This window comes from Pteropus medius, unplaced genomic scaffold (genome assembly GCF_902729225.1).
Source record: "Pteropus medius unplaced genomic scaffold, Ma_sr-lr_union100, whole genome shotgun sequence".
NCBI lineage: Eukaryota > Metazoa > Chordata > Mammalia > Chiroptera > Pteropodidae > Pteropus > Pteropus medius.
The window spans coordinates 20619573-20642222 of NW_024355205.1; the positions used below are offsets into that span (position 1 = coordinate 20619573).

The 22650-nt window shown below is 38.5% G+C and overlaps 2 protein-coding genes, 1 long non-coding RNA gene and 1 pseudogene across 3 annotated transcripts in view; 3 read left to right on the plus strand and 1 right to left on the minus strand.

Moving 5' to 3' along the window:
• On the minus strand, positions 1-18064 carry BTG3 (BTG anti-proliferation factor 3). The gene is made up of 5 exons (XM_039857341.1): positions 17926-18064; positions 14387-14565; positions 10075-10212; positions 5435-5642; positions 1-665 (listed from the first exon to the last, which is right to left on the minus strand). The coding sequence occupies exons 2-5, from the start codon at positions 14557-14559 to the stop codon at positions 426-428; spliced, it is 759 nt and encodes a 252-aa protein (XP_039713275.1). The 5' UTR covers positions 14560-14565; positions 17926-18064; the 3' UTR covers positions 1-425.
• On the plus strand, positions 1786-3552 carry LOC120598808 (leydig cell tumor 10 kDa protein homolog). Its single transcript, XM_039857894.1, has 2 exons — positions 1786-1824; positions 2373-3552. Exons 1-2 carry the CDS (start codon positions 1786-1788, stop codon positions 2676-2678), a joined length of 345 nt encoding a protein of 114 aa, XP_039713828.1. The 3' UTR covers positions 2679-3552.
• LOC120598974 (uncharacterized) lies at positions 12243-12361 on the plus strand (annotated as a pseudogene).
• LOC120598520 (uncharacterized) overlaps positions 16642-22650 on the plus strand; it is a 25851-nt gene continuing 19842 nt past the window's right edge. The window contains exon 1 of the long non-coding RNA XR_005651602.1: positions 16642-16837. This is a non-coding gene — a long non-coding RNA (uncharacterized LOC120598520). The remainder of the gene's footprint in view (positions 16838-22650) is intronic.

A 22650-nucleotide genomic window follows, 5' to 3' on the forward strand; every position in this document is an offset into this window, starting at 1 on the left:
TCATGCCTCAAACTACTTTTTATTTGCAACTACATGATTTCACGCAATTCTGAACAACATAAAATATATTCCCTTGTATATAAATAACTTACATACTCTCCATAAAGTAAATGTTCAAAGGTGCTAGAACAAATCGTCCACTCCTACAGTGTTCTCGTATGCAACAGAATTGATGCACAATATATAAATACTCAAGTCCAATATTAAAAACTCAGGCACTTGACTAAAAGTTTCTCAAACTATATCAATATATCTAAAGTGCATATATATTTTTAAGAAAGATTATTCTCAGTAACTTCTCTATAAAAATAAGTTTGATGGTTTGACCCATCTAACTTTACTACTATGAATATGAACTTTTAACTTTTAATATATAGTCAGGCTTAGTCTACCTTCTCTCAACACCAAAAGAATCAAAAAAGCAGCTAGTGAGGTGCTAACATGTGAGGATTAATCCAGTGATTCCGGTCACAATGCATTCCAGGAGGAGGTACCCATGTTACTGGAATTGGGCGATATGGTTTGTTCTTCCTTCCCTGATTTGGATAACCAAATGGAACAGGAGGAGGGTAGTGACTCTGATGGCCATTTCCTCGATACATTCCTGTTTTTTTTCTGGGCAAAGGGTGCCACATTGGAAGAGGTGGGAATATCAGTTCTGAAATCTGTAAGGAAGAGAATACAGTAAGTTAATTCAAAGGAAAAATTAGCTAGGTGTTATATAAAAACTAGTTAAGTTTCCAGACTCTGCATTAAAGAAAAACTCACCCACGACCCAAACAGGGACATTCCTATGGTCAAGTCTAAATGTGTTAAAAACCTCATATATAATAGGTGATCAGTGTTTTCTGAATAAATGAAAATGAAAAAACTCAAACACAGCACTCCAAAGCACCAGATAGTTTTCTGATTATTTCAACCAGAAAAGATCAAAACACAGAATGAACAGAAGTTTGTGAAGAGATATCTTTAATTTGGGATGAGCAAAGCCTTCTTCCAGGAGACAAAAAAAACCCACGCAAAATTCTGATAAATTTGACTTCATCAAAATTTAAGACTCCATTTTTTCCCTAAAATAGCAGAGATTTAGAATTTATGTTAAAGTCTATGATCCACCTCGAATTAATATTTTTGTGTGTATGGTAATTTCCCCAAATGCAAAAAAAAAAGTAAAAGGCAACGCAGGGCTTGAGGCCACGTCCCCTCAGAGCCCCCTTCGGTGGCTGTACAGTTAGGTTCAAGTAGCAGTTAGGTTCTTTTTTTTTTCATATAGATTATCCAACTGTTTCATATCAGTTCTTAAAGGCTTTCCCTATTTAATTGCTTTGGTGCTTTTATTTAAAACAAACAAACAACACCTGAACATGTGTGGGTCTATTTCCGGGCTCTCCATTCTGTTACCATCAATATATCTGTATCTTTAAACCAATACCATACTATATAAACATAATAGCTTTTTATTAGTTTTAGTCTTTTTTAAGTTTTAGAATCAATTTGTCACTTTCTAGTTTAAAAAGCCTTTTAGGGTTTTGAGAGATACTGAGCTGGATCTATAGATCAATTTAGGGAGAAATGACAATGTTTACTTCTTAATTAGTGGAGAGTTATATCTGAGGGAAACTTTCAAAAGTATACCAACTCTTTTAGAGAACAAAGATCCAAAACTAGGAATTTTTGTCCTTTGATAACCCCCGCTTTAAAAGCTCTTGGAAATGCATGCTCAAAATGAAAAAGTAGATTAGAAGAAAAGATTAAAATTGGTTACTTGCAACAACTTCTTATGCAATGGCTTGTAACAGCCATGCTTCTGTCATGAAATCTTTTGTTCGTGAATGTCAAAGAGAAATGTTTTATTTAAAAAAGCACAAGAAATAAACTTCCATGTCCGTATCTTTCTGTTATGTTTACCCTAACAGTTTTTCAACATGGGGGGAGGAAATACAATTTAAAAATGAAATCTAAAATTTCAAGGTCAATTTACTTGTAAGGAATTAGCAGTAATCAGTTCATTTTGGGAATTACGTTCTTGCTTTGTTGAGTAACAACAGATAAAATTCTGAAATAAAATTGCCACACATCTGAATAAATTCCAGGCAATTTAATAATGATAATTTGCAGTATATAATACATCATGGAGTGAAAAAAAAATGCCCAACATATTTAAGGCAAAGGTCTTAAAATGATCTTTAAACTACAAATGTTATATTTACTTATTTATATAGGAAACCTCTCAGGAAGAATATAAAAGTAACTGGTGATGAATACCTCCATGGAAGAGTGCAGGACTAGTGGCTGTGGGAAGAGGGAAGAAGACTTGTCACTATTATACTTTTATACGGTGTGAAGTTGTATTTAAAAGCAGGTACGTATAGGCATGCCTGCTTGCGGCACAGGCGCAGCACAAGTTCCAGACACACAAGCTGGAGAAGAGCCCAATGGCAGTGGCAGCTTCAGAACGGAACTGGGGCCCGAGTAAGGGAGGTTGTGTTATAGCTCCCAAGAAGGCGCGCATTGTGCAGCAACGAAAGCTCAAGAAGGGCCTGGAGGTTGGGATCTGGAAGATCAAACACGATGTGGTAATAAAAGCCAGCACTAGTATGCCCAAGAAGCTGGCGCTGCTGCAAGCCCGCACCAGGACGGGGGCAGCTTCCGCCTCCTCCACCAAGACATCTTCCTAAGGACTTGGCCCAGTGGAGGCCATCACCACAGCCTCCACCTACGTGCTCAGACCTCTGCAGGTGACTCCATGGGCAGCACCGTGGAAGGAGGCTGCTCCCAGAGCTTTGGGTTGCAGATCAAACTTTGGGAGGGGGTGGCCTGGCCAGTGAACAGGTGACCAGCACATCCACAGTGCATGGTTCGGCTTCCCAGGGTTCTGAGAACTTGGCAATGGCCCCAAGGACATGTTCACCAACTTCCTATGCACCCGCCCCCTCAACCTCCCCAGTTCCTGTGTCCACTGGTTTAACCCAGAGCAATAAACCTAGTTCTGTCATTCCTTCTGCAGTCACATACTCCTGTGAGCAGGTTAGTGCTGGGACCACAGGCTAGGTGCATTAACCTGGTCAGCCCCAGCAATTTCTATAGACCAACCATGTGCTCAGGGAAGGAAGACTAGGCTTCTGCATGTCCAGCCTGGGAACTGGTAGAGAGTCTACCTCCCTCCCAGCCTGGGTGACTCACACTAACCTCCTCACTAATCCGCACGCCCTCCCCAAACATGCTCAGGTCACCCCCTGTGCTAGACATAAGCCAGACAACACTGTTTTCCCATCCACAGGACAGGTGTTGACACCACCTGGTAAGGTCATGGTGCCGATTAAATCAGAATGCACTTATGAACTGCTCAGTGCCACCTCGATCTATAAAGAAAAAAAATCGTAACTATCATCTCCTGCCTCTCTTCCCACAACAAGATTCTCTCCTGTTCCATTCTGGGCGCCCCCTCCTTGGAACTGTCACTCCAGTGAGGGGCAGGCCCAGGGAAACTCCAAACGGGAAAGTCTCTCCATCAAATGCAGGATCTTTCAAGATTTCAGATTTTTTGAGATGTAAAATAGGATTTTTGTATTCTCTCTCTTTTTTTTTTTGGTTAAAACTCACATAAAATTGACATTTAAAAGTATACAATTCAGTGGCATTTAGTACATTCACAGTATTTTGTGACCATCACCTCTATCTAGTTCTAAAATTTTTATCACCTAAAAGATGATCTTGTCCCATTAGCTGTCACTCCCCATTCCCCCTCCCCCCATCCCTGGCAACCACTGATCAGATGTTTTCTATCTCTCTAGGTGTTTGCTGAATGAATTGTTCTTGCAATTGACTCAATTACCATCAGTGACTCAATTACCATCATTCACTGCACCATCTCTATTTAATACACTTTCCAGGGCTGTCTGAATTGACATTAGCATTTTCTTTGACCAATTTTACAACTCTATAAATTGTAAGCAGCTGATAGCAATATCAAACCACTCTTATCTGTAGACTAGCAAGTTCCTGTCCTTCCAGCAGAGGTTCCAGTGACAATCCTCCTTCCCCATGTTAAAACCAGTTTGCCTCTATATGTATAACATATAACATCTGCCTGGGTCCTACATGAGTTCAATACAAATTTTAACATGTTAAAAAAAAAGGTGTATATGTTATCATACACACACACACATATATCCCTAATGATATGATAATCTTTAGAATTAATCTTCCTTCCAAGTCTAGGAAGAAAAATTCAACTGAAAAAACTGAGAAATGAAAAATTAATTTATACTGAAAGAATGTTCATTACATAAACATAACCTGAATTTAAACATTTAGCTTCTCATACTTAAAACTCTGATACTCTGATTTCTTACTCATTACGGTCTAAATTCTCAATTTAGCCCAAATCCAACTCTACCAGAAACTTGGTATGTTTCTTTGTCTAATTAAGGCCAAATTAATAAAATAGGTATATTTTAAAATATACAGTTGACCATTTAACAGCATGAAGATTAGGGGCACTGACCCCCTCACCAAACTGACATATAACTTGACTCCCCGAAAACTTAACTACACCCACTGTTTCTTGGTCTTCCCAGGGGATTGGTTCCAGGATTCCCCTCAGATACCCAAATCTGAGGATGCTCAAGTCCTCTATATAAATGACATAGATCAATGTATACAGTTGGCCCTCCACATTTCCAGACTCTCAACCTCGGACTGAAAAGCAGTACAACTATTTATTGAAAAAAAATCACACATAAGTGGACCTATGTAGTTCAAACCTATATTGTGCAAGAGTCAACTGTGCTCAAAATTAGAAAAACGGACACATACAGAATAAAGCTGAACTCAAAAGACTTAATTTTTTTTTTTACTTTAAAATATCTTTTCTATTGAGAAGTACTGTTAAGAATTTTTAAAGTATATTAAATATTCTTTGGTATGTGGGGTATAAATAGTAAATAAGTGAAAGTATTTTTTAAGTGCATGCATGGTAACTATGTAACTCTTCAACTGTTAAAGCAAAGGAGATACTGTTTTGGCTTGAGTGAAAAATTAACTGAAATATAATTTAGTTAGCTTTCTCTTTAGTCATGTAAAAGAAGAACAAGAAAATTAAACCCAAAGGTACAAACTATAAAAAAATGATCGGCTATTTTTTAATATAGCAAAGATTAAAACATCAGGAATGCTTTATCACCATGGTTTTTTCCCTTCTTCGCCACTTTTTGAGACACATTTATCCTACTTATTGAGTATGAAAGCAGACCTTTGATAGTGACTCAGGATGCCTATTTACTTCTTAGAGGAACAGCTTTGTGTAGAAAGGCAAGAATTTTGATCCAGATTTTCACATCAGAGAAACCTTCGGCAACATGAGCAGGACTACCTGGAATGACCTGGCAAGCCCTGCTCATAGACCTTCAATATGAAGCCATTTCACAGTTACCTGGTACACAGGGCTTGGGGTTGCAGTCACCGAACTGGGTTTCACTTCCACTTCCTTACTTATTTCTTCATCTGAAGAAGAGGATCCCGAATGATAATCAGAGGTAACCTTATCAAGGGCCCTGGTAACTTTCTTGGAGATCTCATCCTTGTTCTCATCTTCATTTTCAAAGCTGGCAACAATGAATGCATTGTTTTTTTCTCCATAGCTAAGGGGGGGAGAAAAAAAATATTACAAATCTTGAAGTCACATCAATGAAGCAAGAAATATCATAAAAACAATTAAATAGGTCTGGACACGCCATAGGTCCAAGGCAAAGAAAGAACCCTTTCAGAACTTGACCCTACATGTATATCCTAACCCAGTTCCATGCCAACAGGCAGGCCACAATTTTACTTCTGGTCTATTTAACTACAAATACAAATGACTCTATTTTCTTTCCCAATTTTCTTTTCTACTGTCTCCTAATAAAAATAGTTGTTTAAAACATCAAAGAGAAATTGTTTTGATTACATTTTTGTATGTACCGTTAAAATTGTCTATACAGTAAAATGTTCTAATGTATTTTTAACTGACCTTGTAATGTAGATCCTAATAATTCAAGTCACAAATCAACTAGACATTTCCTGTGAGATCTACTTTTACCATGATTAAATAAAAAAGGGCTTGTGTTTCCTATATCCATACTGACAAAAATGAGAACTGAGGCAACTGTTGAGGTTAAAGTTTTTTATAAAAAACTACTGTTGAGGAAAATAAAGAGGTTTTGCTTAAATTATACTGGTTACCTCACAGGTTCCTAGGATAACTGCTCACTTCTCATTTTAACTTTTTTTTTTGTTTTTTTTTTTTTTTTTTAAGTAAAACGAGCAAGCCTTTTTATCCTTCCAAAACATTTTTTAAAGCCTTGATCTATGAAAAATAATTGTCAAAATATGTAACTTCGGTTGTTGGTTGCTAAAAAAAGGAAAATAAATTCTGCCATGAGGGAAAACAGCATAATGAACAGTAAAGCTAAAGAGCTTTCGTTCAGAGGACAAAGGGAAACCCACAAATCTAAATAGAGTCCATAACATAAACACTATAAAACAATTTCTAGTAAACAAAGGAAATGAACTGTTAAGCAGTTCTTATACAATAGTAATTAAAGTGGGAAAGACAAAGTGATTCTAAGCTTAAAAAACAAAAACTTCAGTAGAAAAAAAGGTTAACGGGTTAACTATAATTGACTATGACATCAATTTCATTTCAAATAACTGTTGTCTCAAATTATTTTTGAATCAAGGTATCTATAACAAAAGTAATACTAACTGCAATAAAGCCTTTGAAAGTTTATATAGAAATCAAGTAGTCTCATAGGTGAGTCCTATTTCTTTACACAGCTGTGCTATCTTCCATTCTCACAGGCTGAATCAGGCTGTAAATGTTACCCAAATGTGGTGCATAACTCCCTTTTTTATCCTTTTTCAGTTTACCTTGTAAGAGGAGTGGCTACAGGATGGCAGAAGGAGCACTGGACACATTTCTGATTCCAGCTCTGCCATTAACTAGGTCTGTGGCCACAGGCAAGTCACTTAATCTCTTCAGGCCTCAGTTTCCTATCTGCTGGGTAAGGAAGCAGAAGCTGGTTGAATGCTGGCTAGTTAGTTGAGGGAGTTCCTCACAACAAGGAATTAATGTTTTATAATTTCAAGTTTACTTAGCGTAGGGTTTTAACAACAAAAATTTACTCCTCCGTGTCCTCTCCAGCATTTAAAGTCTCAGCAAATCTAGACACAACCAAAGGTTATTCATGTTAATGTCAACATTCAGAGGTATAGGCCCACGTTTAGTTTTGCCCATTAATGGATTCAAAATTCAAGCAAAACAGAAAGGCAGGAAATTTGAGAAAAATCCCTGCCTCTGTAGAAGCAGAAACCTAAATCAAGGGCAGACATCTAATGATTAAAGATCAGCTGTATTAACTCAGATTTCTTTGATATTCAAGTTCAATTAGGTTCTACATCTTTCCCTTTGTATTTTGGTATGAGTTACTCTCTTCATGGTAAACGGAGCTGCTACCTATATTACTGTGAAATTAGAATGTGCAGTTAGGTCCTCAGAATTAGTAATGAACAACTTTTAAACTTTACATTTTTCATGACACACTGCTAAAACATTATGGCCAATATAGTTAATTTGAAACAAATCAATAGTACCTAACGCTCTTTATTGAGAAAAGGGTTACAGAAATTTAAAAAAAAAAAATGCTGAGTAAATAATAAAGCTGCCGGCTTCTTATAAAGATCTGTTATCTACTCTGTATCCTCTCAAATATTTCACTAAGTAATAACCTTTCTAACTATATAATACTATGCATCCTTCCAATATTTTATCCTGATAGAGTAACTCAGACTATGAAGAATGTTTTTTGAGTGCATTTCGATTTTTTTCATAACCTTAGTCTCTAGTACACCAAATGAGTTATTATTTTTCATGAATCTCAGATAGTCATTCAATTGTGTAACTGCTAAGTCAGCTTTAATTTTCAGAATATTTCTTTCCAGTTTTGGTCCAAAAGCATTAATCACTGTCTAAATCTCCTGAACCTGGTAGCATCACCTCTACTCATTTGCCAACACAACTTTCTCCTGGGGGTTCTGTTATTACTGAATGAGCACCCCACATTCTGAAGGTGACTTCCATATCTGTGAAAAAAACTGCATCACAGCCAATGTTCGGCAAAATTTTAATCATACATAAAATTATTTAGAAGGCTACAAAATAAAGATTTTCTTATATTAACAGGACGAAAGCACAATAATTTTTCATTATCTGGTATCATCAAGTAATGAAGTACCCACTTAAGTAGGATGTCCACATAACTAAAGGTTTTATCTTTAGGTGCCAAGATTTAAACATTTCAAATAAATATGTCCAAAATGTTTACATAATTACTCGACTTCTTAAACATCCTTAGACACAGAAACTTTACCCTAGTAAGTTAAGATCATTGTGTTAAATACTCATTATTTGACTATGTGACAATACATTTATACCAAGTCTTTAGCTTTTTTGCTCCCATCTCTATGTTAGTCTTTATGACATTTTTGTAGCTTTATGACTACTGTGAACTCCCTTTCAAATGCTGTTTATGATTTTCTATGGGTTGAAAAACTACACAACTATTTAAACTGTGTGTTAAATAAGAGTCAATCAGGATCTAAGTGACGGCCTAATAAAAATGTAAGCAGTTCAATATAGTAAACTTTGTGATGGATATTTCTTATATATGGAGGTCTTTTGCAAAGAGTTGAGCGGCCAAAGTCTACAAAGTCTGACCCTGGCCTCAAGATGAATCCTTAATTAGATCCTGAATCTAAAATTGTTTGACCTTCTTGGACCAAAATTTGAAATGTGTGGCTCTTCCTTTTTCTAACTGAGAAGGAAGTGCTGGAGAAGCTCGACCTATATCTAGTTTCCCGAAGCAAAAAGTTTATACCAACAGGTTGTAACAAGCAGCCTCAGGGCGTCCAGAAAATTCAGTAAAAGAATAACCATGCATTCTTGGCATAACATGTCTTCAGCTTCACTTTCATTTTTGGAGATCAGGTCAAAGGGCTACTATTAATAAATACCTCTGGAATGCAATAAAAAGCATCTCTACTACAGTCAACAGGTAAATTATGCCTCAAAACCAAAGAGAAATACTCTAAAGGAAGAGCTCTAAGAAGTCATTCACAGGGCAGGTTCCAAAGAAGTCATTCACAGGGCAGGTTCCAAGCATTTGTTCATCCTGTTCCTCCTGCCTGGACATGTCCCTCCCACCTTCTCTTCTAGTCAACTGAAACTCATCCTTCCCTGACCACCTCAAGTGTCATCTACTCAATAGTCTTTCCTGACTCTTGATAGATGCAGTAATTTTTTAAACTGTGCCACCAACCATTGAATTTTGTATATGTTTTGATTATAGCACAAATCACACTTTGTTGTAATCTGCTTATTCTTTCTTCTAACTTATTGCATTTTAAACTACCTGAAAGCCAAATGACACTCTCATTTTTTAAAAATGCCACAACTAAGAATGCCTGGACCATGTTTTTAGAATGAAGTACAATTAGAGTTTAGACCTAACACTCACCTTTTACAATCCTGCTCATTAAAAGAAATAATTTCCATTATGAAAACAAAACCATGAAGATATGAATCAGTCACTTAAAAACCGAAAAGGAAAGCAAGAACAGACACAGAGACAAACCAGAAGTTATTATCCAATTATTATTTGGAAGTAGCTTCTTTCCTAATTCCAAGAGGGGAAAACGAGCGCACCACTAATGAAAGAAGACAACTGACCTGCAGGAGTCTAGGTGTCTAGATTCTGTCTTGGTGCACCATAAACTTCTTGGCAAAGCTCTAGAAAAACCCTGCCCAGTCAGTTTTTTGAGTTTCTTTAGCTGTACAACAGGTATGTAACCAGTCCAGTCCTTCACTATCACCTCCAGAAGAGTATATCACCTCCAGAAGAGTATTTTACAAAATCCACATCTGAGAAAGGCAAGAAACTAGCTTCTGCCCACAGAGACTGAGTCAGGCAGTACCCGAGAATTTCATAGTCAATTCCAGCATGGTCATCAGTTCAGCCACCAAATTCAAGAACTCACCGACAGCACACCTCACATGGGTCCACCCAGAGAGTGAGTTCCTTTGGCAAGCCCAGGTCACTATACAAGATGCAGCTGTTCTCACAGGCTTTCAAGACGTCGGGATCAACTCTCTGAAACTTGTTCACACGAATGCATCTACAAAACAAAGTGAAGTCATGTTAATAGCTTTCACTGAATCGTAACCATAAGCCTTGTTATAGCTATTAGCATTTGCCAATATGACTTAAAAAATAATAAACTAGGGGAGAACTCAGGAGTATATATTATCCTAAATAGAAAATAAATGTGAACTAAAGGCAATGGGGCAGCATCAACAAGACTACTCGGTGTGGTAAAAAGAAGAGAGAATCTGTGTGAGCCCAGGGAAATCACTAGAACTGGCTCTACCTCAGTTTACCTAGAAACTACAAGCTACCATCTACATTAAATAAGCAAAGAATATACAGGTTGTATGAAATTTACTTACGGCTCTGAAGGTAAAAGTTTTTTCCCCCTCCTCTCTGGTACAAATTTTAATAGGCCAAGTTCATATATAACAAAACCTCCAAATAACAAAAGACCCCAATCAATGTTTCAAATAATATTTGGAAATTCTTCATGATTTTGATTTGTCATTACCTTGCTTATATGTCCCAGATAATATAATTGTTAGAAGGATGTCTTTTGCCTTACTTACAATTGTTCTATAAGTACAGATTCTGTCAAGGACACAGAACCATTCATATCACATACTTGAGAATAAAATATATAATCCGAAAGTATTATTGGCTTATTTCATTCAACTTGTTATCCATGGGTTTTTTTTTTAATAGCTGTTAAAATAGTGAAAAAATTTCTTAACCAATCGTCTCTGTTCCATTATTTTTTAACCTAAGAAATACCACATCTACCTGACGAATGCTCAAAGATGGCTCCCAGTACAAATGCAAAAATATATGTTAAGATAAGCATTCTGTTTACATAGAGAAATGGTAGCTACCATGAAAGTATTTACTGCCTACAATGAAGAAATCAATCAAGAGAACCCAGGTTTTAGTACTAGCACTTATTTATTGGGTGAATTTAAATATTGAAAATACAATGTAACTGACAAACAGTAATTATATCATTAAATACAATGATATCAACAGAAAAATGTACTGAAGTTTTTAAAAGTTAAAGTACCTTATTAGTTGATTTGCAATATCATTTAAAACAGTGAAAAAGTTCTCATTAGGAAATAGCTAATACATATATCTAAAATAATACAGTTGACCCTTGAAAACAGGTTTGATTAGTGTGGGTCCACTTATATGCAAATTTTTTCAATAAATATCTTTTGTTTTTGACTCTCTACTGAAGTCCATGGATGCAGAGGGCTAACTGTATGCAATGATCTACATTTTATATGAGATTCCCTGATTTTGGTATCCAAGGTGGATCCTAGAACCAATCCTCTACAGATACTGAAGGACAACTTAAGTTTTGAGGGAGTCAAAAGCTATATGCAGAAATTTCTACTATGCAGGGGTCAGTGCCGCTAACCCCATCTTGTTCAAGGGTCAAATGTAATTAAAAACCCTTTTTGTAAGTTTATTATATCTTGGACAATTTACTAAATGCTTTGCAAATATTAACTCTTAATTATCCTGTTGAGTTAGATACTATTTCTCTCATTTTAAGAAAAGAGGCAAAGAGAATTTAAGTAACTTGCCCAACGTCACATAGCTAGAAAGTGGTGAATCCACGGTTCAAATCCAGATCAACAGACGCCAACGTTCATTTTATTAAACAAAATCTTATTCTGTCTTAATGCTACCTTTAACAATTTAGCAAACTGAGAGGGGAAAAAAAAAATTACAGCCATGTAACATGCTGTTTGTTCCTTTCTGTAAGATAGTCTATGTTATACATTCTAATGTTGTGTAGGTTGATTTTAAAGTCCCATGTGCCCTAGCATCAAAAGCAGTTAAGGATACAGAGACAGAGCCTAGATATTATATGTTTTTGTTACCTACAATGAGAGTGATGCAGGCTCAAAGCTTAAAAAATATTTATGTAAATACAGATGCTTAGAAACTCAGACTCAACAAAATTTACATATCTTACATATTTTTATGCTGTTTTTTTCACTCTATAAACTGTGACTACTTATCTCTTAACCAATTTTCAAAAACAGGATTTTAGTCTACGGCCATGCTACCCTGAACAAGCCTGATCCCGTCTGATCTCAGAAGCTAAGCAGGGTTGAGCCTCGTTAGTACCTGGATGGGAGACCACCTAGGAAGACCAGGTGCTGTAGGTGTAAAAAATAAAAAAAAATAAGGGATCATAAGCTGACAAGGTCCTTGCAATCTGTGAGGTCAACCAAGGGTTGCCTCGCCTAAAATATATAAAAAAAAAAACAAAAAACACAAAACAAAACCCAGAATTTTAAAAGTTGCATAAAAACAGCCTATCAATTAATGTTAACAGTTTAGTTCTGTCCAATTTTTTTGCAATTATAAAGTATAAGAAACATCCATATTCATATATGTGTATCTGCATTTGATTATCCTTCTAGAACAGATTTTAGATTTAGATTTACTATTTAAAGAGAATACTTTTACAGACCTTGTTATTAATGTCAAATTGCCCTCCAAAAGCATCTTATTTGTATAAAGTGTGGAGAAACAATTTTAATTTATAAACATGTTAGAACACTTTTAACCTATTTTATGAAGAGTGTACTAGCTCTGATTAATCCTATATTTTATTTATTTTTATAATAGTAAAGACCCACTATTAAGTCTGATAGTTTTCCATTTCAAAGATGGCTTCAAAATGACTTAATGATACTTCTGATAATATGCCAATTTAATCCTGTTTGGCTAACTTTTTCCCTCAAGTTTTCAGAATTAATGGAAATGAAATTGTACACTGTCTGACCTTTAAGCATTTACTTGACAGTGTCTCCTTTTTCAGTAATAGTACGGTGGCCTGGCACTTCCAAAAGCCTTTGTCCAATGTCAATTACATCAGTGTAAAAAAGCCTTAACAGCTCTAACTCACAAAAGCTGTTCACTCTTATCAGAAATGAAGATGTGAAGAAAAAAATTAAGAGAATCAAGTGACAAGATAACTTGAATCTGCTTTATATAGAACATCTACATTTCCACTTTAATTCCCATTTTCCAATTTACCAGGAAACCTTTGGATAAAAATGAAGGGGAATTACTTTCTTTTCTTTGCAACAGAATACAAGCTCACCTGGCTTTTAGCAAATGAGAAATAAACAAACCATATTTTCACCTCCTTTGTAGATTCCTTCAATAGTCTTGCATTTGCAAGAGCTCAGTGACTGAAAGTCCTTTTTACATCATAGCACACAAGTACTAATCTGTGGAAGGAAACTTTGAGGACAGCAATATGCATAAACAAAAAGAATTCCTGTAGTCATGATAGCCACAACTGTTCTCCTTTTGTTTTTTGTGGCCACATCCACAAATGCAGCGAAGTTTGACAGATGTGTTTGGCAGAACATTCTCAACCCAAGTTCCCAAATGCTCACATAAATACTAAGGAATGAGCATGCCAGGACATGTTCTGCAGGAGTCTGCCCTTCTTTACTTTAAGCTGTAAATGTAACTTATAAACCAGAGTACAAAAGACTCTTAGCTAGCCAAGTCAGTGCTCACATTGTGGTGTGCAGAAAGCTCCATAAGAATTTAGGGTTAGTTAGACCCAAGTTCAAATCTCAGAGCTAATATTTATCAGTGTGGATCATAGGATATTATCTTCATCTACAAAATAATTGCATTGGCTTCTACCATAAAGAATTATGCATTATAAATGAAATTAATCCTGTCAGGACATAGGTATCCAATCATCTTAGTTGCCCTTCACTATGAAATTTTTATTTTTTGAAAAAAACATGTATCATGTAATTTACTTTTAGATACAAGGAGACTCATTTCCTTCCACTCCTACTGTGTCCACTTATAGGTGATAGCTTTAGAGGTCCTCTAGAATTGTGAAAAACTCCCAGATACCTGTGCTTCATAGAAGAATTCATTGAATCAGGAGCCAAACTATAATCACAAGACTATAACTCTTATGAGCCCACGGCATTGGTCCTCCAAGTCCAGTCAAAGGGACTTCAACAACTAATACACGTATTTTCATATAAGTAAGAAAAAAACTACCAAAACACTTCAGAGTTATATATTTTGCAGATAAACTGTGAAAGGCATGGGCTGGACATCCTGCAGTCCTTTGGCCTTGCACTCATTTCAGACGCTAATAGTTCTCTTCACTTAGTCCAATCCAACTGTCTGATCTAATCCTTTACCTGTAGGCCTGTCCTTTTGATGGTTTTTCAGGATACCAGTGATTTGTATATTTTTCTTGAAGTATTAGAGTCAATTTCTCAGCAAACCTCTCAACTGCCTCCTTTTTCAACTTATCATGTTTTCGAACTAGCCTTGTGAAAAAGAAGACAACGGCAGCAATTTCGTTCTTCATCTTTCCCTGCAAAGATAAAACAGTTGCCTCAAAAAAACAAAACATAAAAACTGGAAGATAAAGTTCTGCCAAGTATCCCTTCTTGCAGTTCCCCTTCTTCCTTCTAATTTTATCTTGTTTCATTGACTCTTAATTGGATTAGAGAACAATCGCTAATTTATGCCATAAAGACCTGATTATAAAATACTGTTTAGGAATCTTATCATTTAACTTTGTGAAGTTCAGTGACAAGAGTATACTAAATTGTTCCTGTTGGCTAAAATAAAATCAGAGATATCACTTAAAGAGAAGCACTAGAATACTACTACTATATAGTTCTTACTAAAAGTATTACTATATAGCTGCAATAGTTTAAAATCTGTGAAATAATTTGAACTTTAAAACACAAAAAAGGTTCACTTTAAAATCCAGCAATAGAGTCATTATAGAAAAGAGTTTAGCAGTTTCTAAAAAGCTTAGACATAAAAGTACCATATGACCCAGCAATTCTACTCCGAGCTACATACTACATACCCTAGAGAAATGAATACATATGTCCACACAAAAACGTGTACGCAAATGTCCATAGCAGCATTATCCATAATAGCCAAAAAGTGGAAACACCACAAATATCCATCAACTGATGAATGGACAAGTGAAATGTGGTATATATACACAATGGAATATTATTCAGCAACAAAAATGGAGTACTGATACACGCTACAACATGGATGAACCGTGAATACATTGTGCTAAGAAGCTGGTCATAAAAGACCAAAAATTGCATAATTCTATTTATATAAAATATCCAGAACAGGCAAATCTATATAGACAGGAAGTAGATTACTGGCTTAGGGGCAAGAGGGACACAAGAAATGATGTCAGTAAGTATAGGGATTCTTTTTGAGATGAGAATATCCTAAAAGTGACAGTAGTAATAATGGTTGTACAATTCTATGAACATACTAAAACCAACAAACTTCCCATTTTAAATATGTAAATTATATTTCAGTAAAGCTACTATACATAAAAAAAAAAAAAATCTAGTATGGAGTGTCTGTAAGCATTCTTTCAGAAACAGAAATTTACCTAAAAGATGTGGCAGAAAATAGTGACTCTCTCAGAATGGAAACTCATGGTCATCTACAGAAAATCAAATTAAAATAATCAGAGATTTAGCTGCATTTTGGAAGTGCCTCAAGGAGGACTCTAAATGGCAGGTCTGATTTATCATCGATTAATCCATAAAGGCAAAAACCTTGTCCTGGGATTGTTTCGATGTATATTCTGTCTGTATGTGATGAGCTCATTCATTTGGCTGCTGTAACTTGGAGTTATTCAGATGCTGCATTTACTAAGCAATATCATCTTTTCCCAAGCCAATTATTAAGGACTTACAGCCTCTGCTACGTTTAGTATAAAACTTGACTAACCTGATAGTGTGTTCTCACATTCAAAAAATAAAGTTGATTCTGTTAGCTTCCTTTTTCTTTTCTCAAACCTGCTCTTAAAGTCTCTCTTCATAACATGATTCTTTTAACCTTTGTGCAAATTCAAACAAGGCATTTTACTGTGAAATAAATTCTACATAGTTATCTTGAGAGGTGTGCTGGCAGCACAGCCACCCTGATCCTGGATGGGAAGACACCCAAACCTTCCTCTTGGAATCCTAGAATGCCAAATCCACTTTCTATGGCCAGCTACCAGGCACCAGGTACTGGGCTGCACACCAGAGTGTGCAAGCACACACAATCTCAGCCCTCTGCAACTACGGTAGACTTCTGGGGGAAAAAAAAGTGAGCCATTTCCACTTTATAAAGCTATATTTATACTCCACCATGTTATGATGGAAAAGAAAACCCACTGCAATTTAATATATGGTTTGGAATAAAAGTTGCTGATGGAACTACATTAGCCTCCACCTCACTAAACAAGGAACCACAGTAAAGAAATGTACCAAATCCTTAGCTAGATCTTTCTCCTCATTCATTAAATTTGCCAACTATGTTCTACATATCCGAGTTTAGGGTTTTGTTACCCCTCCTTTTCTGCTGTTCCATATCAAAAATAAAAGGAAGGAAAGAACCACTTAGTGGTTGCTCTTGGTTGTAACACAAGATGAGTCATACGGAATTACTTTTTTTTTTTCAGTTTGAAGAAATGACGCTTGGAATAGCTGACAAATGAACCCTCCCCCACAAGACAGTATTCTAGAAGTACCAAAAGGTAAAAGAGGGAGAGTGATAAAGTCAAGGAGAAACCAGAAGAAGCAGAGCTCATAAGACCTTAGGCGCCTCGAGTAAGTAGCCGCAATTCCTCCACCCACACTCAGAGCGAAAAGCTCCCATTTTAAATATCGCACGGTGACGTCATCCCGGGACGTCGTCACCGCGGCGGCTGCTCCTCAAGTTGTACTTTGTTCCACAGGCTCCTCTGCTCACGGGGGCGTGCATAGAACCCAGAGGAAAACCCAGCCCTGCCTTCCAGGAGTTTATAACTTTGTAGTTTTTCCTCCCTTGTAACGAAAAGCTAATCGCAACCGTTTCTAGAAACAAATATCTCGCCTGATACACGTTCCCAAGGTTGAGGAAGCGGGGCCCCTGGCTGTGGGGGTGAGGAGCCCTGGACCAGTCTCAGCCACGTTACAAAGAGAGTACTGGACGCTGAGGGGACACGGGATTCCCACGGGACCGGGAGCTGGACTTTCTAAGCCATCAAAGCCATGCAGCTAAGCACTCACGCGCGGGTTCTAAGAGCGCGAGGTGACTGGGCATCAAGCACCTTCGCCCGCTCCTCAAGGAACGGCCTGCAAGCGCGTCCAACTTCTGCAATCGCGGTTTTCCCCGAATTCGGGGGGGAGGGCCCCGAGGCCCCATCCCCTTCCTCCTCCCAGATAGCTGCGCAGGGGACGCCCACTGCTTGCCCGTGGGTTTGCCGCCCCCCGGCAGGGTCCAGTCTCCGGGTGGCCCTGGTTCGAGGACCGGCCAACCCTCACGCGCGACCCTCAGACAAGAAGCCGGGTCCCAATTCCAGAAAACGCACGGACGCGGAAGAGGGGTGGCAGGGAAGATGGAGGGCTGTCGCCCACCCCGAAGCAGAAGGTAACGCGCGGTGGAAACGTGGCAGAAGCCCCGCGGCGGCGTCCCCTCCGTCCCGATCCCGCCGAGGGTCCCGCGGAAATCTTCGCGGTCCGCCCCTGGGGCCCCCAGTCCTTCCCTCGCGCCGAGCCGGACCCGATGCAATCCGGTTCGGTCCAGCACTCCTCCCCGGTCCTCTGCGCGCCGCCCTCCAGCGAGCCTTCGACGTGGCCGCAGGGGCGCCCGGACCACCCTCCCCCCGATGCCCTCAAGCCCCACCACGCGCGCCTCCCGGGCCAGGTCTCCTCACCGCCGCCGCTGCCGCTCTGGAGCTGTAGGTTCCGCGGCCCCGACCGTCTCCAGGCGGGGAACCGAGGGCGCCGCCTCAGCGGGCTGGCGCTCGGCGGCAGGCAGCGCAGCTAGCCCGGTCCGGCGCGTGCGGCTCCCGCGTCGTCGGGCGGCCCAGCGCGCGCTGAGAGGGCGGGCGGCGGGCGAGCGCGCGCGAGCTCGGCCCTGAGGCGGTGCGCAGGGGGCTCGCAGCCCGGAAGAGGGGAGGGGCGATGACCCGGGAAAGGGTTGGCGCCGTGCGGGACCGGCTCGCGCGCCTAGGGGGAGGAGCCTGGGGGCGTGGCCTCGCCTAGAGCTCTCCCCCGATCCCCGGGCAGCTGCGCGCGCGGCGCACACCCTCCAGCCCGACGGCGAGGGCTACACGCCGCGGCGTCCTCCGCTCTCCGCCAAAGATCTGCTCCGAGGGCCGACCGCTGGGCTGCTTGTGCCACTGCTTTGCTCTTTGGTCTCTTCAAATCACTCTGCGCCCTAACATCCTCTAGCTGGGAGTACGAGTTCTAGGGATGGCTCTGTAGAGGTCCAGTTCGTTCTCTAGTCCCAGGGCCTGGGGGCCGGAGGGAAGCGATGCGGACCAGACGGAAGGAAGACTTTGCATTTATGGTCTGATCCTCGTCCTTCTCGCTGCAGTAATTGCAAGCACAACTGCGCAGCCACCACGTCATATTTTAGGTTATTTGGAGCTACTTGGGTTCCTCTCTGATCGGGCTGGTGGCTCCCTCAGAGCAGGGAGTACCTCTTGTTCACCTGTGTCCCGCCCAGCCTGGCACTGAGCACAGTGTCTAGCGTAAAAGAGGGGCTCCTGGGATGAGTGAAACCTTGAGTCCAGGCTTTTTATTTCTGAGATGCTTCTATCCAAAGACTTAACAGATACAAAGCTTAATCTTCGAGCAAATACAAATGTTGAAAATGTACATCAACTTTCTGAAGAAAAGGAGGAACATCTTTTCAATCTTTTATATTGAATTGGCACCATGGTATTCATTTTGTGAAAGAACTTTAATGCATCAAGCCCCCCAAATAATTTTTACTTAAAAATTATTAAAAGAGCCAGTTTTCACCCTTTCTGACTAAAACATGTAAATTATTCAAGAACTGATTGTTCAGGTTATAGATTGACCAGATTCCTCACGGTCCACTAGGCCTGAGACATGTTTTCAGCCCAGTTTTATGAATATTTAAATTTTTTATTACTGATGTTAGTGATTATAGGCTATTAGCAGTTCAAAAGGATAACTTTAGCAGTAATAAATATGCACTCCCAAGACAATAAACTTTATTTTTTTAAAACTACGCTTTTCTACCTAGGGCTACTGGATTGGTCAATTTAAAGAGAATACTGATATTTTACCCTGGAGTATTCTAGGAGATGTGAGGGTGTTTTCATTCTAAACTAATAGCAATCTGATTGAAGTTATTTTACTGATAAATGCTTTTATCTTTGCGATTTCATAGAATAGCTAGGTAGCCACAGACAATACTCAAAATTTGTTCAGAAATTTCTATGGCTCAAGATTGCTGTTTTGTGTAATGTTTATAAATCTGTGACCCTCGTGGTCTAGACTTAGCAGTACCATAGCCTGAACACTGCAAGGCAGATAAAAAACAACACATCTTAAAACACTTCTCTTTTCTCTCTCATCCTCTGTTCTCGCAGAAGGTAGTTGCTTGTGTGCGTTTGTCTTTCGAAACTTGCCAGATTCTTCTCCAGCCCTAGCTGTGTGCTCCAGATCTCCACCCTCCCCCACCCCCCACTTCCTTCTGAGTCAGAATCACAAAAGCCTCACAGAGTTTGTCTAGCAAGGGACTCTCCTCTTTAAGAGGCTGGAGGAGGGGAGCAGAGCTGATACAATTACACATTAATATGTATTTTTCCTTTCACAACTGATTCCTTTTCACTGTGAACTCTAACTGTTCACTAAGATGGTGTGTTAATAATAGGTGTAGTTTGCTCTTAGCATAAGTGGTTTCTTTTGAAAATGAGCCACCTTAGTAGGGCAGGGGCTTTAAAATCACACATGTCTTGTGATTGTATCCCAAAGTCACAGAAAACACGACTCACAGTCACCAAAAACTAGCTTTTTAGCTTTCAAAATTAGGACTTATTTAACATTAAATAACTATAGAACTCTTTAAAATCTGTTATTCCTTTTAAAGAAGAGAAATTCAGTATTTAAATCAGAACAGTCTCAGGTATTATCTTAATCCACATGTCAAGTTGGAATTTGAATATAATACTGTCACATTTATAGTGGACAGAGTTCTATTATATAACATCAGGGAGAAGTGGCCCTTTGGGAGCCATTGGAGGTCTAGCAAGTGAGATCTAAGACTTTTACTTCTAAAAATCAATATGTTTCTTTAAAGTTTTCTCAGACATAATCATTTGGCTAATTTAAAATAAATCTTTCTTTGCTTCAATTTCTTAAATATAAACCAGCAGTGGTTAAAAAAACATAGACATAAAGAAAATTTGTAATCTTCATTATTTTCTCCATTACATCATGCAATGAAACTGACTTCCAAAAGACACAACACAACTCTGTTGATGAATGTGGCAATGAAAACTGGACATACCAACTTTTTATTTTGAGTTGCATTAACTGGTGAAACCCTCCTCCCTATCCCAGCTGTGCCCCATACGTATTCCATATTTTCAGAAAACGTGTTGATCAAACTTCTCATATTCTTTGTTGGTAATTGTTTATGATTTGTTAACTCTTGTGAACTAGATTTGGAAAAATGTATAGGCAATAATACTTAGGTGGGCCACATACTCTGGGCTCAAGAAAAGCTTGATATTAAAAACCCCTGGTGTAAATTCCCCTGCTTGGCATGAGAGGTACATTGTTATCAAGTTCCTTTGACAATACTCTGTTATCCTCCATAACAGCAGAGAAACTGAATTCTATTAATAAGTGCTGTACAAACCCCTACTCTTAAAGCATGTGACAAAATTAGGAATATCATTATATTCAATTAACAAAAGGTTCACAAATATTATAAAAGATGAAACTGCTTTGAAATAAAATTGTCAGAGTTCTCCAGAGAAATAGAACTAATAGGATGCATATATGGAGAAATTTATTTTAAAGAATTGGCTCATTTGATTGTGGGAGCTGGCAAGTCTGAAATATGTAGGGCAGGCTGGCTGGCTGAAAACTCAGGCAAGAGTTGAGGTTGCAGTCGGGTCCAAAATCCATAGAGAGGGTTTCTGTTGTGGTCTTAAGGAAGAAGTATACATTCTACTCCGGGAAACCTCACTTTTTGCCATTAAGGCCTTCAACTGATTGAAGCCTACCCACATTATTGAGAGTAATCTGCTTTACTTAAAGTTCACTGATTGTAAATGTTAATCACGTCTACAAAATACATCTAGTGTAGTGTTTGACCAAACAACTGGGCACCACGGCTTAGCCAAGTAGACACATAACATTAATTATCAAGACAATAGTATTTCTTCAAAGGCACAAAATAAATGGGTTTAAGTATATAAATGAATCCCTTAATGAATGACATAAAGTATACTTTCATTAAGAAAACAAATCCCCTTGTTTTTACTTTTCTTTGCTCTTTTCAGTCAGTTGTGTGGTGGTTGGGATGAGTGGAGGTGGGAGAGGGAGGATTGGATGTCAGTTTTCAGGGGCCCCCTTCTGTATAACCACGTCAAATATTTGTGCTAGAGCATTGGAGACAGTGTGTCTATTGGAGAGAGTAGAGACGTGTGAACAATCTACTTATAAACTGTATTATAAATTAAGTGCCACAACAACATATAAAGGCAATAGTGCTGTAGGTATATAAAAGGGTTTAGATTTGATTGTGCTTTTAGCTGAAAGCAAGTTTCACAGACTTGTGGGGGTAGCATTGCCCACCTTCCTTACTACTTTTTCAATACAGGCAGGTAGAGAGGTAGAGGCCATAAGCATAAGAAAATTGTTTCCAAGGCAGAGTCATTCCTTTTATGTAGGAAATGTCATTTGTGCCACAGAGATGGCTAGAATTCATCAAATTCACACAGCAAGTCTTAACATTTGATGGCCCAATTAGGGTGATTATGGATAAGGTTTAAAAATCTGCTTTGTCAGCAGATGATCCAATGAGGTTTTACCATAAAGAGCATGTTCCTGCCCCCCACCTGGCCTGGGAGAAGCTCAAAACATGGAGCTAAAGTTACCACATTAATAATTATTACTTTCCAATTGTGCTTAAAAGAATGCTTTAGGCAGATAATTGCAGCAGGTCAGGTTTTTCTCTACCTTGTAGGAAAGTTTCAACAACTCATTTTTTTTCGTGGAACGAAAAGTGTGCGTGTGTGTGTGTGTGTATTTATATATATATATATATATATATACATGCTTTTTGAATGAAATCCATACTGTCACAGGAAATCCAAAATAAAAAGTTATCACTAATTATATATATATGTATGTGTGTGCTTTATAAAGAGTTATCACTAATTTTATATATGTATAAACATATATATATATAGAGAGAGAGTTTATTTCTGAGAGAGAGTGAGCAAGAGAGAGGAAGAGAGACAAATGTTTATGGCACAGCTACTTATGACAGAGAGAAGGGTTTTTTTGTGTGTATTTTTTTACTAGCCTAAAGTGCTCACAAATACTTTTTTCTTTTCAGGAAGGAAGTTGGTGAGAATAATAAACTAGTTATGACCCATATCATTAGC